Source organism: Sus scrofa, chromosome 9 (assembly GCF_054392235.1).
Source record: "Sus scrofa isolate SSC_HxYL_T2T_F1_AM1 chromosome 9, Sscrofa_HxYL_maternal_Yorkshire_Landrace_v2.0, whole genome shotgun sequence".
Taxonomy (NCBI): Eukaryota; Metazoa; Chordata; class Mammalia; order Artiodactyla; family Suidae; genus Sus; species Sus scrofa.
Genome location: NC_139391.1, coordinates 51,321,437 through 51,335,168, shown reverse-complemented (window position 1 = coordinate 51,335,168; position 13,732 = coordinate 51,321,437). Strand labels below are relative to the sequence as shown.

The window sequence follows — 13,732 nt, the reverse complement described above, 5'->3', positions numbered from 1 at the left end:
GGTCTTTTGCCCATTTTCCATTGGGTTTTTGGCTTTTTTGCTGTTGAGTTGTATAAGTTGCTTGTATATTTTAGAGATTAAGCCCTTGTCAGTTGCATCGTTTGAAACTATTTTCTCCCATTCTGTAAGTTGTATTTTTGGGTTTTTTATGGTTTCCTTTGCTGTGCAAAAGCTTATCAGTTTGCTTAGGTCCCATTTGGTTTATTTTTGCTCTTATTTCTGTTGCTTTAGGAGACTGACCTGAGAAAACATTTGTAAGGTTGATGTCAGGGTATTTTGCCTATGTTCTCTTCCAGGAGTTTGATGGTGTCTTGTCTTACATTTAAGTATGCCATTTGAGTTTATCTTTGTGTATAGTGTGAGGGTGTATTCTAGGTTCATTGACTTGCATGCAGGTGTCCAGGGTTGCCAGCAATACTTGCTGAAAAGACTATCTTTTTTCCCTTTTATGTTCTTGCCTTCTTTGTCAGAGATTAATTGGCCATAGGTGACTGGGTTTATTTCTGGGTTCTCTCTTATGTTCCATTGGTCTGTCTGTCTGTTTTGGTACCAGTGCCACAGTGTCTTGATGACTATGGACATCCAACTTGGCATTAAAAATGATGATAAATTTTCACCTATGCTCAGGCTCTGTGCTGAACCACTGTAGAGGGAATAAAGATGTGGTTAGCAGTGCAAGACATGGGGCACACAGTGCCTTTTCTTGGGGATTCACCATCTATAAGATGGGTAAGACAAGTACAAAGAAACTATAAAAACTTACTCTAAAAGGCAAAATCAATAGAAGGTTTAAATCCTAAGTTAGATACCAACGCATTCTTTTCAGTGAAGTAATATTGGAGAGCAGAGTCCCTCACTTTGTTCTTACTTGCTCTGTGTTATTGTAGGTATGGTGTTTGGCCTCTCTGGGTTCAGGTGTTTCATCATGTACAAAATGAGATTATTGCTTCACATGATATTTAAGGTCTCATTAATCTATTCTTTAATGTCTAAAAGGAGATAAGAATGTAGCTCTTAATTTTTATAGAGATGGTTTGTTTATTGGGGGCCCTAAATAACTCTCATATTTAGTTTAAAATAGCAGCTTTTATTCTATTGGTGTATTATCAGAATTGTTGTCATTCCTATGATTATATCATGTGTGTGCACATGTGTATTTTCTGTGTGTATTTAAGGTAATTAAATATCCCTTATTGCTCTCAAAATAAATAAGAATGTAAAGTACTTCTAGATTTTGGATATCAAAACTGCGGGGGGCGTGACATGAGATATAGTAAATTTTCACAGCATGCACTGATGGAAAGAATTAGCAAATACCGAGTTAATTTAAGTCATGAGAATCATAAGGGTTGATAAGTTGAGCTTTCTTCATTCCCTTTTGAAATTCACTCAGTAGCATATTGCTCACCCCAGCCCTGCTGCTCTAACTGCCCTTATGTAGTTCTGCTTTTCACTATGTGCTAGGCAAAGCCAGCCCAGATCACTGGTATATGATTGACAGATTCCACTGATCCTTCTTTTGTGGGTAACAAGATTCCACACTCAAAATACGTGGCCATTTGAAACCCTGACGTTACAAACTCCATGTTTTCATTGTTTTGTCAAAGGTATTTAATTGCATCATAAACTGGCAAGTCACATTTTTATCACTAAGTCTCACAGCATAGGATCTCTCTTTTAATGCAGCGATTTAGGAAGTAGTCTCACTTTCAAAATACTGGAAAAATTACATGAACGAAATATTTCATGAGCATATGTGTGGAAAGCATAGGTTAGTGTATGCATATAGCACATGCATGTTACAGTCACACTTAGTTTTCCCCTGGGATAATAATTACAGAAAGAGTCCAAGACCATAAAACTTTAACAAGCCTTCTTGCACCTCCTAAGCCAATTCCCAGTCTTATTAATCTACTTGGCCCCATTATGCAGCTCAGAACTGGGAACCAAAAATTAAAGGATAAAAAAAAAATCCAAAGTCATAACAAGCATGAGAAGCATCTCATAGGAGTGAATACCTTTGAGATTAATTAACTAAAATGTTCTCTTCACAATGATTCCCTTAGAGAAATCTTATAGCTTAGCATAAGTAGTAAGAAAACTTTTGTAATTTTGTTTTTTATCTGGAACTTTATGTGACCTACTTTGGGAAAAAAGACCATTTTCTGAGTTTGGAACAATGATGTTAATAGGAATGGACATAGGAAGTACATCCTTTCATCAACAGCACAAATCATATGTTGTCCATGAAAGGCATGTGAGCAGAGCTGGGCTTGAAGTGTCTTAGTTTTTTTAGCACTATGGTGACAAAATACCACAAACTGGATGGCTGAAACACCGAAATTTATTTATTCTCTCACAGTTCTGGTGTCTAGAGGTCTAAGATCAAGGTGACAGAAGTGTTGGTTCCACTGGGAGGACAAGAGAGGGATCTGTTCCAGCCTATCTCCTGGGCTTGCAGATGGCCACCTCCTGGTGCTTCTTCACATGGTCATTCCTCCACATGTGCACCCCTGGTGTCTCTTTGTGTCTGAAAATTTCCTTTTCCTTTAAGGATACCAGTCATATTGGATTAGGGTCCAACTTAACAGCCTCATTTTAATGTAATTACCTCTGTAAGAGTCCTGTCTCCAAATATAGACAATTCTGGCAGACAGAGGCCTAAGACTTCAACATTCAAATTGTGGGAAAAGCCCAATTCACCCCACAACAGAGAGTAAGACAAACATAGGGCTGAATGCCAGCCAAAGTACGGTTTGGAATAAGTTACGCATGAACTCAATCTTGTTTTTCTAAATTGTAAAACAGGGATGATAACAATAAGTACTAACCTCATGGGGTCACTATGAGGATAAAATGATGTGAGAATGCTAAGGAGCCAGCATAGTAGCTTGGCACATGATTAATGCTATTTAAATTTTCTTAGTATTTTTTTCTTTCTTTTTTTATCATTTATTTATATATATATTTTTTTCTCTACTGTACAGCATGGTGACCCGGTTACACATACATGTATACATTCTTTTTTCTCACATTACATATTCCATTATAAGTGACTAGACAGTATTTTAAATACTTCCTGACGGTAGCTTCCATTTATCCTTTTACCTCTACAGTTATAATTTAATGTCTATAAGCTTGTTTCTTCTCTTAAGTCCACTCAGTCTAATATACTGTTTAATCTTGAATTTTTGCTTCTTTTAAATTATTTTGACAAAACCTCAATTTCTGGAAGTAGTTTCAAGCAACAACAGCATGTCTTTTTTTAAAAAATTTTTTTCTCTTTTGCTTTCTTTTTTGTAAAGTATAGTTGATTTACAATGTTATGCCAATTTCTACTGTATAGCATAGTGATACATTCATATATATATATATGAATATATACATTCTTTTTTCTAATGTTATCTTCTATCATGGTCTGTTCTAAGAGACTGGATATAGTTCCCTGTGGTATACAGCAAAACCTCATTGCTTATCCATTCCAAATGTAATAGTTTCCATCTACTAACCACACACCCCTATCCATATCACTCCGTCTCCCCTCCCCCTCGGCAACCACAAATCTGTTCTCTATGTCCGTGAGTCTGTTTCTGTTTGTAGATAGATTTATTTGTGCCATATTTTAGACTCCACAAATAAGTGATTGTACCAATTTACATTCCCACCAACAGTGTAGGAGGGTTCTCTTTTCTCCACACCCTCTCCAGCATTTGTTATTTGTAGACTTATTAGTGATGGCTATTCTGACTGATGTGAGGTGGTACCTCAGAGTAGTTTTGATTTGCTTTTCTCTAATAATTAGTGATGTTGAGCATCTTTTCATGTGCCTATTGGCCATCCATATTGCTGATATTTCTTAAGAATTTTGTATCTTATTTACTTTTTCAGACAAATTGGAAACAGGGTTTTGTTTGTTTTTCTTTCTAAGGCGCTATTTATACCTGCCCAGAATATTTTAGTTCTGGCTAAAACCCAAATAGATGTTGGGTTGAGAAAAACTGTGTAGTTCCAATATTCCAATATCTATCACTTCTGTGAGTTCATATATTTATACGGTTTAGCACCTAAATGACTTCCAATGAAGGAAGATAATAGAATCCATTCTTCACAGTGACCCTGTCAACTGAGTACCTATAGTCTTCTCATAGCACATTTGAAGAGCATGTGCTCAGAGAGCTTGCCTAACACCACACCAATGACAAGTAGGAAGTTAAACTCAGATCTGTCTGGCTACAAACCCCAGCATACCCTTGAACACTGTTCTTTACCCCTAATATTCTTGAATAGTTATATCCAAAGGAAAACTGTGCGAAGTAAATACTGCTTTCCTATTGCTTTTTTTTTTAATTATAACTGAAAATATATTTCTTAAGAAACAGAGAAGAGAGGAAGGTAACACTTACCAAACCCTATTATGATCAAGATACAATGTTAAGTGCTTTAAAGAACCATCTAAGTCAATTTTTACAATTTAATGGTGTAGATTTCAATGTCTCCATTTTACCTGTTAAAATATAGTGATTTAAATAGTTAATTAACTTTTTAAAAGCCACAAAATGCATACATGTTAAGGTCAAATTAAAACTGTGTCTGTCTGATTCTGTCACTTCTCTTGGCTTAACTATTACTATTCTTGTCAAAGAAGAGCGTGAATCTATTCCTAAAAGATGCTTAATAATATCTAATAAATGTATAGCCTATACAATGCATCATTATGGCCATCAACAAAATGTCATTAAAAAGTCATATTTGGAGTTCCCATCATGGCTCAGTGGTTAATGAACCCACAAGCATGCATGAGGATATGGGTTCAATCCCTGGCCTCACTCAGTGGGTTAAGGATCTGGCATTGCCGTGAGCTGTGGTGAGGTCACAGACATGGCTCAGATCCCACATTGCTATGGCTGTGGCGTAGGCTGGCTGCTATAGCTCCAATTCAACCCCTAGCCTGGGAAGCTTCATGTGCTGCTGGTGCGGCCCTAAAAGACAAAAAAAAAAAAAAAAAGAAGTCATATTTTCAGGACTTCTTTTCGTGGCTCAGTGGTTAATGAATCCAAATAGGAACCATGAAGTTGCAGGTTCGATCCCTGGCCTCAATCAGTGGGTTAAGGATCCGGCATTGCCAGGAGTTTTGGTGTAGGTTGCAGAGACAGCTTGGATCCCGCGTTGCTGTGGCTGTGGCGTAGGCCAGCAGCAACAGCTCCAATTAGACCGGAACCTCCATATGCTGTGGGTGTGGCCCTGGAAAAAGACAAAAAGACCAAAAAAAAGAGTCATATTTTCATTTATTGCTAACAAACGAAGGGCGGAACCATTCTGAACTGTAAATACCCACCTGTTTCCTTTTCCTCACCTCCCTGCATCTAGTTAGTTAACTGTTACTTTTGAGAATCATTTTGCCAATATTATTTTCAATTGATGAATTGATGCTTTATGCCATGGCATAAAGTTGAAAAACAAAAGAAATAGGAACTTAATTATGTCTGATATTGGGACATATTGCAAACGAGACAAGTACTTAGCTTGGGTTTGAAAGGATGAATAGAAGTCTTTCCTGCAGAAGAATCAGGGAAGGGCATCCCAGGAGAGAAGATAAAATTTATAAAGTCACATAATTTTGACTGAGTCTCTTTTAAATGGTTTTTTGAAACTTCAACAACATCCATACACAATCATTTTTGCTTTCATTTACTAGTCTTTATTCTATACATTTCTGTTAAAAACTTTATTTTCACCAAGTGTACATTTACTCTCCTGCTTCTAAAGAATAGGACTTTTAGATCTTTGTAATTCCAGTGCTCAGCATAATACATACTCAATAAATGTGTTGTTTCTGAAAGAACAAGTCAGTGAATGAATAAAAAATTGCAAAGTGGTACATTTAGGAAATGGGGAGGACAATTTAGCTAAATAGTAGAGTATGTGTGAGAGAGATGTATATGTTTCTGTGTGAATATATGGTTTGGGGGTCTCATTGTTAACTCCATAGATACTTGAAAGTTACTAAGTTATTTTAATTCAACCTATAAGCAATTTTTAAAATGTTGAAGGTCCTAAAGAAGCAGAGTAGTATTAAGCAGTTTGCATTTTGGAGAGACGCTAGTTTAAGAAATGAATGAATTATGACCATAGCATTTTCTTAGGACTTCTGCTCATATCCCTTCAGCCCACTCCAGAGATCACCTGCAGAGGGTGTCCTGAGGGCTCCCCACATCTGCCCAGAAGTAGTCTCTGGCCAAGGAGGTTTTTTTGGTCTACATATATGGGGCAGAGGTTGGTATAAAAATATCTTAGCTTCTTCTGCACCCCAGTAGGACAACTTGGAGATAGTTACACAACACTTTATAGAAAATCTCCAGTGGGTTTGGCCCTAGTTCCCCGTAGTGGTAAACCATTCCTTGACATTGGCTTAATCGCCTGTCCTTTCCTGTCTTACTTTCCCATTTCATTATCATGTCTCTTGGGGTCATCTTCCAAATAAATTGGGTTATACCCAAACCCTTGTCTCAGTGTCTGCTACTGGACAAATACAAACTAAATAAAGTTTTCTATTATTTTTCTCTTCCCTAATAGAAGGAAATTTTGTGGGGAGGTTGGTGACAGTATCTCTGTGTCATATCTATACATAGGTATAGGTATTGAAGGTATGAAGTAGTTATGAAGAACCCACCCACACTTTCTGGCTTTTTAAAAGAAAAGAGTTCTTACATTCTGGAAATTCACATTTATTTATAAATTTAAAAACAGCAGAAAATAAATACTGATATATTCACACCATGGGTACTACACTTTGGCAATAATGAATTCCTTCCACATACAATGCAATGAAATACGTGTCAAAAAAGTAGGGTGTAAGTGAAAAAAATTTTTCAGTAGAATTAGATTAATATAATTATTAATAATAATTAATAATAATAATTAATCATTATTATATAATAAAATTTAAAAACTTGCAAGATGGTGTGTAGGGACACAAACATATAAGATGAAACTTAAAAACAAGGGAAAAATAAATAGAAAATTTAGAAGAGTGATGACTTCTCGAGGGAGTGAGGGGCATGGAATCAACCCAAGTTTCTCTGGGAACATCCAAGGCACAGATGCTTCTCTCCTCCTTAAACTAGATAGTAGGACTCAGGTGTGTATTATATCATAGTTTTGTATATAGTTTTACATATTTTCTATTAATTTTTTTTTACTATTTAATGAAAACATTTTTCAAAGACTTTCAACAGGACAATGACTTGTTGATGTTATAGAATATTATTGAAACAAGCATTAAAATAATTTTTTAAAAAAAACAATAGGATGTAGGAGTTCCCGTCGCGGCGCAGTGGTTAACGAATCCAACTGGGAACCAAGAGGTTGCCGGTTCAATCCCTGGTCTTGCTCAGTGGGTTAAGGATCCAGCATTGCTGTGAGCTGTGGTGTAGGTTGCAGACACGGCTCGGATCCCGAGTTGCTGTGGCTCTGGCGTAGGCTGGCAGCAACAGCTCCAATTGGACCCCTAGCCTAGGAACCTCCATATGCTGCAGGAGCGGCCCAAGAAATGGCAAAAAGACAAAAAGAAAAAAAAAAAAAAACCAAAAACCAAAAAACAATGGGATGTAAAATAAAGGGCTGATACATAATTGATGACATTGTTTCTCACTAATTTAGCATCCCAGTAATCACAGGCATATCCTAAGCGAACTAGTGAAACAAAAATAATTCTATTCTGTTAGCTTGAATAATTAGTTTTGTAAAGCTAAAGCCAGTATTCTTGACCAAAAAAAAACATGCAAATTAGGTATTGAAAACATTCATTTTTGGACTAGTTATTCATTCATTTCAATCTATTTGACTTCGAACAAATCAGCAGGGAGAGCAAGGAATACACAGAAAACTTCTCTCCACAATCCACCCCCCACACCCCACCATGCAGGTAGCCATCATCTCACCACTGCCTGCACACACATGCACACACGCGCAAGCATGCGCTCACACACACACCCCAAATTGTGTTGTTTCTCCCTGTACAGCATTTCCCAGATAGTCTTCATTTCATTCATCCAAGCAAAAAACAACTCTCCAACCTTTAACACCTCTTCTGTGAGGCCCCTCCCTAGTCCCAGAAAAAAATATACTCCACATTTTCTGCTTTAGTTCACACCTTGACCAGAGTATTTATCCTGGGATGGTCTAGTTACTTGTATATCTGTTTTCTCCAGTAGACTACGGTGTCATTCAGGTAGGATCATGTGTGTCTTCTTGATCTTTGCATCCCCTACTCCTAGCACAGAGCTATTCATCAGATGACATCTGAATGAGTGAAAATGAAGGGAGATTGGATCCCCTCTTTTATTATTACAAATTTTTCTAAGTTGACAATCTGAGCAGCTACAACCAGGAGTTAAGAAATGGGACGGCATCTTTGTATGGACTGAGAGAGGCTTGAGAAGGGTTTGGGAAACACTAAATTTGAAATCATTTGATATGTATCTGTACCTTCCCTTTTCATGAAGAAAACAAGGGAGAAACAGAACAGAAGGAGTTTTAAGAACTTAAGGTAAGTGACCAGGCAAAAGTTTGTCTTGGTTCTAGGAGCATGTGCTAGCTCAGCCCAGTGTCAGGAGGCACAGATGCAGGGGTGTTGGTCAGGACTGGAAGGCTCCTTGGCTGGTCTCTGATTCTGACAAGTACAGAGATGGGAGAAAAAACTGGTCTCTGCCTCTGTCCCCTTCTCTTCCCTCATTCTATTTCAAGTGTCCTGTATCTATATCACTGTTAGAATGAACTTCATAACAATTCTGTTTCCCCAGTGTGAGAGCATGCTCAGTGAATTCAGTCATAAAAATGATAGTTCATGGAGTTCCCGTTGTGGCTCAGTGGCTAACGAATCCGACTAGGAACCATGAGGTTGTGGGTTCGATCCCTGGCTTCACTCAGTGGGTTAAGGATCCGGCGTTGCCCTGAGCTATGGTGTAGGTCACAGATGCAGCTCGGATCCCGCATTGCTGTGGCTGTGGCGTAGACCGGCAGCAACAGCTCTGATTGGACCCCTAGCCTGGGAACCTCTATATGTCGCGGGTGCAGACCTAAAAAGACAAAAAAAAAAAAAAAAAAAAAAAAAAAAAAGATAGTTCCCTGTAATGAAATAGCATGTTTCAGCCAAAAAAAAAATGTTTAAAAATGTGGGAATGGAGACCAAAATCAAACCCTTCCTGTAAAACAGAGAAGTCAAAGTTACAAAACAATGACAGCTTGGCTCCTGTTTGTTCTGAGGAATACAGAGCCATGTCCATATTCTTTAATACAGCATCACAGCACAGTCACTGCTCTATGGACTCCCCCATCTGCCCTTTCCACATTCCCATCCACGTGCTGCCCTTTGACAGCCAGGACCTGCCTCCAGGTCTAAGCCCGGCAAATAGGATTTTAAGTAATAGAGTACACTCATGCTTCACTCATGAGAGAACTGCCTCAGGTCCCAGCCCCAAGTCCTTCTCTTTGCACTATGTTTTATGTTTTTAGAGTTTTCCTCGTAACCTTGGGAATGCAGCTCTACCATTTTTTAAACAACTCCTAGACCAGCAAAATGAGGGCTTCTCCAATGCAGGCATTTGTGGAGAAAATCACTGTATCAAAATGAAGAAGTGTCAGGGTGAAGGGGAAAAGAAGAGAGGGAGGGGATGCAGGAGGATGAAGAAAAGGGATATTGAGAAGCAGGTGGTCCAGGCTGTTCTGATTGCTGGGGGGAATCTCTATATGTGCCTCATCAACAGTATGTTATCCTGGAGCAAGCACAGGTCCCAGAGCCAGGAAGCCAGCCCTAGAGTTTTCAATCTGCCGTTCAATCCTTATGTGTCCTTCAACTCATCACTTGAACTCTTCCAATCTTAGTCCTCATATTGTAAATGGAGATAATCATAGTAATACTTGTTCTCTCAAATTCAAAACTATTTGTGAGAACCATGTAAAAATGTTTCAGAAACTATGATGTGCATTTGAAGTGTTAGTTACTCATCTCTCTGCAACTGCTCAGGATGGAAGCCCAGTTGACGTAGGGCCTTTCTCAGAGATGACTTCACCTCCTTATTCCTGAGGCTGTAGATCAAGGGGTTCAGCATGGGGGTAACCAGGTTATTCAGGATCTGGACAGTTGCATCCATCCAAGGACTTGGGGTTGGCCTTAGGTATATGAGGACCACTGGCATGTAGAAGAGCAGGATGGCAGTGAGGTGGGCACTGCAGGTAGAGAAGGCACGTTGCTGGCCCTCTGCAGAGCGGATCTGCAGGATGGAGTAGGCAATGCGACTGTAGGAGGTGAGGATGAGAAGGAAGCAGCTGAGGGGCATGAGACCCACACTAATGAACCCCACCATCTCCAGGGCAGAGGTGTCGGCACAAGCCAACTTCAGCATCACTGGGATATCACAGAAGTAATAGTCCACCTCATTGGGGCCACAGTAGGGCAATTGGAAGGTGAGAGCAGTTAGAAAGATGGCCTGAATGCAGCCAAAAAAAGAGGTCCCTATGGCCAGGAGGGCACACGCTCTGTGACTCATGATTATTGTATAGCGTAGAGGGTAACAGATGGCAACAAAGCGGTCATAGGCCATCACTGTGTATAGGAAACACTCTGTACAACCCAGGAAATGGTAGAAGAAGAGCTGGGACACACAGCCTGCATAGGAGATGGCTCGGCTATTCCCTGAGAGGTAGAAGAGCATCTTGGGGGAACTCACAGAAGGAAAAAATATGTCACACGTAGACAGTTCACACAGGAAGAAGTACATGGGAGTGTGAAGCCGAGTGGAGGAGACAATTGCCAGGAGGATGAGCAGGTTCCCTATAAGGGTAAAGATGTAGAAGGACAAAAAGAGGACAAAGAGCATGGTCTCCAGATCCTCTGTGTGTGGGATGCCCAGCAGAATAAACATGGTCACCACTGAGGCATTCCTCATAACTGTGAGAAAGTCAGACCTCAAAAAAGGACCCAAGGCCTCAAAAGTCTGAACACCAAAATCTCATTATTAAGCTTTTTGTTGATGAGCACTTTGGCTCTGTTTTCAACAAGCAGCAACTTGCCTTCTTATGAATAGCAAACTTTATATAAAAATATCAAATAATAAGAAAAAGCTATTTTAGAGCCAGTCTATCCAGCTCCTAGACAGCATGTTTGGTAGAGGCTAATGGTTGTCTATGGCAGGATCAGAAGTTTTGAGATATATTCAAATCATTCTCAAGTTAAGTCAGAAACATTTTTAGAGTTGTTTGATTCATGGATTTACTCTCTTTAGGCATATGTGTATTTTGAAATCTCCCAATATCTTTGAGAAGCAGACTCCCACTATGTATTACGCTCTGAAAAATATCAAGAAAAAAATTGCGTTAGAAATCAGAACACTTAATTTGAATCCCAGCTTTGCCACTTTTTAGCTATAGTAGTACAAACAATAAATATAATATTTCCCATGGACATAGTTTTATCATACACAAAATGAAAATTATAATTATTGTAATAACAACATCAACAACAGAGATACCCTGGTTATTATAGTAAAGTTATGCAATTTCTGTGAAAGTGTCTGGCAATAACATAAATCCTAATTTAAAGTGTTCCTCTAACTGCCCTCAAACTGTCACTCCTCTTTCTGAATCATCCATTTTCTTGGAAAAAATAATTAGACCCATAAGAAGGAGGAAAGAAAAGAAAATAGTATGAAGGAAAAGATAAGCCAAAACGAGAAAAATGCTTATAGCCTAAGGGAAGGGATATAAGACTTGTCAGCAGCCCCTCAAAAATATTATGATTGTCTTTTCCTCTCTTGGGGTGTGGGGCATTTCCAATGTAAACACTTTGTCCATATGAGGGCGGTTTAAACACTTTGAAAGTGCTAGAGCTTCCTACCTGGGATAAGGTGAGCATAATCTTGCCTTCAGACAAGAGAGGGATTGTTACACACACTCTTATTTCTGTGACTCTTAAAAATAGATGCTGAGAAAAGTTTCTGAATGCTTCTCAGGAACATAAGGAATGTTGGAATCATTATGTGATAATTCAAAATATAGTCTTCCATGTGATCCAGATTAATAGAATTTGCTATGTTTATTTTGTTTTTAAGGCATAACCAGCACAAATGCATTCTGTTCTAATGGTTTAGTGCTGCTATATATAAAAGGCATGAACAGGAATTTTCAAAACATTATGGTTTCACTTGATTTAAACAAAGAAGGAGTTCCAAACATGAAAATGAACTAAATAGAAAATGATCTAAGTCCTCTACATAGAAAAAAAAAAGATGAGTATGTTTGTGAATTTAAAAATTAGCCCTCTGAAATAAATTATTAAAGATTTTCGTATTTATCATTATTCTCTGGAAACAGTAAACCTAGAATTAAATTTAACTCCTATAACATACAAACTTAACACAAAAAAGCATTACTAAAAGAAAATCATGCAAAATATCTTTTTTTTTTTTTTTAAATCCTAAACATTGGATTCACTCACTCATTTATTTATTTATTTATTTTCTTGTCTTTTTGTCTTTTCTAGGGCCGCTCCAAGGGCATGTGGAGGTTGCCAGGCTAGGGGTCAGGATGGAGCTTTGGCCGCTGGCCTACGCCAGAGCTGCAGCAACAAAGGATCCGAGCCATGTCTGCAGCCTACACCACAACTCATGGCAACGCCGGATCCTTGACCAACTGAGCAGGGCCAGGGATTGAACCCTCAACCCCATGATTCCTAGTCAGATTCGTTAACCACTGAGCCACGATGGGAACTCCCAAAATATCTCAAATAATTAAGTTTGATGGTTGCAGATTAAAAAATAAATCAGGAGGCGCTGCTCTGGTTCTTCTGGTCCTTTTAATCTTTTCTAAATTGACTTAAGGTGACTCTGAAATATTAAGCAAAAGAAATAATAGCAACAAGTAAGGCATCAAATTCATGTTACTTTGATAAAAAGAGAAATGCAATAACCCACAGAGCAGAAAGTCAAATAACAGCGCTAACAAAGAACATTAAATGATTCAACAACAAGGTATGGTGCCTGGAAGACACAGGGATTCTTCCTCTCATTACTCATTCAATACTACTGAAAATTTACTACTTTCCAAGGACTTGGCTCAACACTTTAAAAATATGAATCATTGTGTTCATTAAATCTATAGGAAGAAACTATTATTGCTATTCCCATCTATAGATCGGAAACCTGAAGCTTAGAGAGATTAAGCAAATTGCCCAAGGTTACAAAGCTAGCATGTGACGGAGCCAAGATTCAGACCTGTTTCATTCCATAGCTTCATTCCATACCCATAATCATTAGGAAAATCTACCTCTGTTTTCCATGTGCCTGATCCACTGCTGAGTAGTAACACCCTTCTGAATGGGTTCACATCACTGTTTTGTACTAAGGTGGGAAAAATCTTCTTACTTCTTCCTGGTCAGTTGCAAACTTGACTTTAGAGCACACCTACTTAATGTCTAATTCAGTTTCAGAGAGGAGACAACAGACTCCTCCCATCCCTTTGATACTCTATCTTACTGTCAACTCCAATATATTAGCTTTCCAGTCAGAGCCGTATTCAACACAGGGATTCCAATCATAAACTGTGGCAAGTGCCACTGGAAAACATGACTAAAGCAAATGACCAAGCCAAAATGAGCCGCTCACAGCCCATCCTAGAATTGGGCAAAAGTGAAAACAGCAAAGGAAAATAAAGGAGGGGTATCCTGGGGGAGAAATGC

General features: G+C 38.6%; 4 protein-coding genes across 19 annotated transcripts in view; 2 read left to right on the top strand and 2 right to left on the bottom strand.

The window, feature by feature from the left end:
- The window catches only part of LOC110262282 (olfactory receptor 10S1), a 243,652-nt gene that overhangs the window by 32,101 nt on the left and 197,819 nt on the right, over positions 1-13,732 (top strand). The window lies entirely within an intron of this gene.
- Positions 1-13,732, top strand: part of LOC100513942 (olfactory receptor 10N1-like) — a 222,905-nt gene that overhangs the window by 152,959 nt on the left and 56,214 nt on the right. The gene's annotated exons all lie outside the window — the stretch shown is intronic.
- OR10D1 (olfactory receptor family 10 subfamily D member 1) lies at positions 9,855-10,946 on the bottom strand. The gene has a single exon (XM_005653713.4). The coding sequence runs from the start codon at positions 10,944-10,946 to the stop codon at positions 9,999-10,001; it is 948 nt and encodes a 315-aa protein (XP_005653770.1). The 3' UTR covers positions 9,855-9,998.
- The window catches only part of VWA5A (von Willebrand factor A domain containing 5A), a 47,918-nt gene continuing 45,181 nt past the window's right edge, over positions 10,996-13,732 (bottom strand). For 8 of the 15 annotated variants that reach the window (XM_084976470.1, XM_084976475.1, XM_021063046.2 and 5 more), the window contains one exon: positions 10,996-11,346. In XM_084976470.1, coding sequence (XP_084832596.1) covers positions 11,333-11,346 — 14 coding nt within the window. In that variant the 3' untranslated portion in view covers positions 10,996-11,332. Of the gene's footprint in view, positions 11,347-12,076; positions 12,882-13,732 lie in introns of those variants that run through there. The other 7 variants (XM_084976473.1, XM_084976472.1, XM_084976477.1 and 4 more) reach the window with 1 other exon arrangement.

What these genes read in the sequence shown, in the direction of transcription:
- OR10D1 (XM_005653713.4), bottom strand. Translation starts at nt 10,946, where the DNA reads ATGAGGAATGCCTCAGTGGTGACCATGTTTATTCTGCTGGGCATCCCA.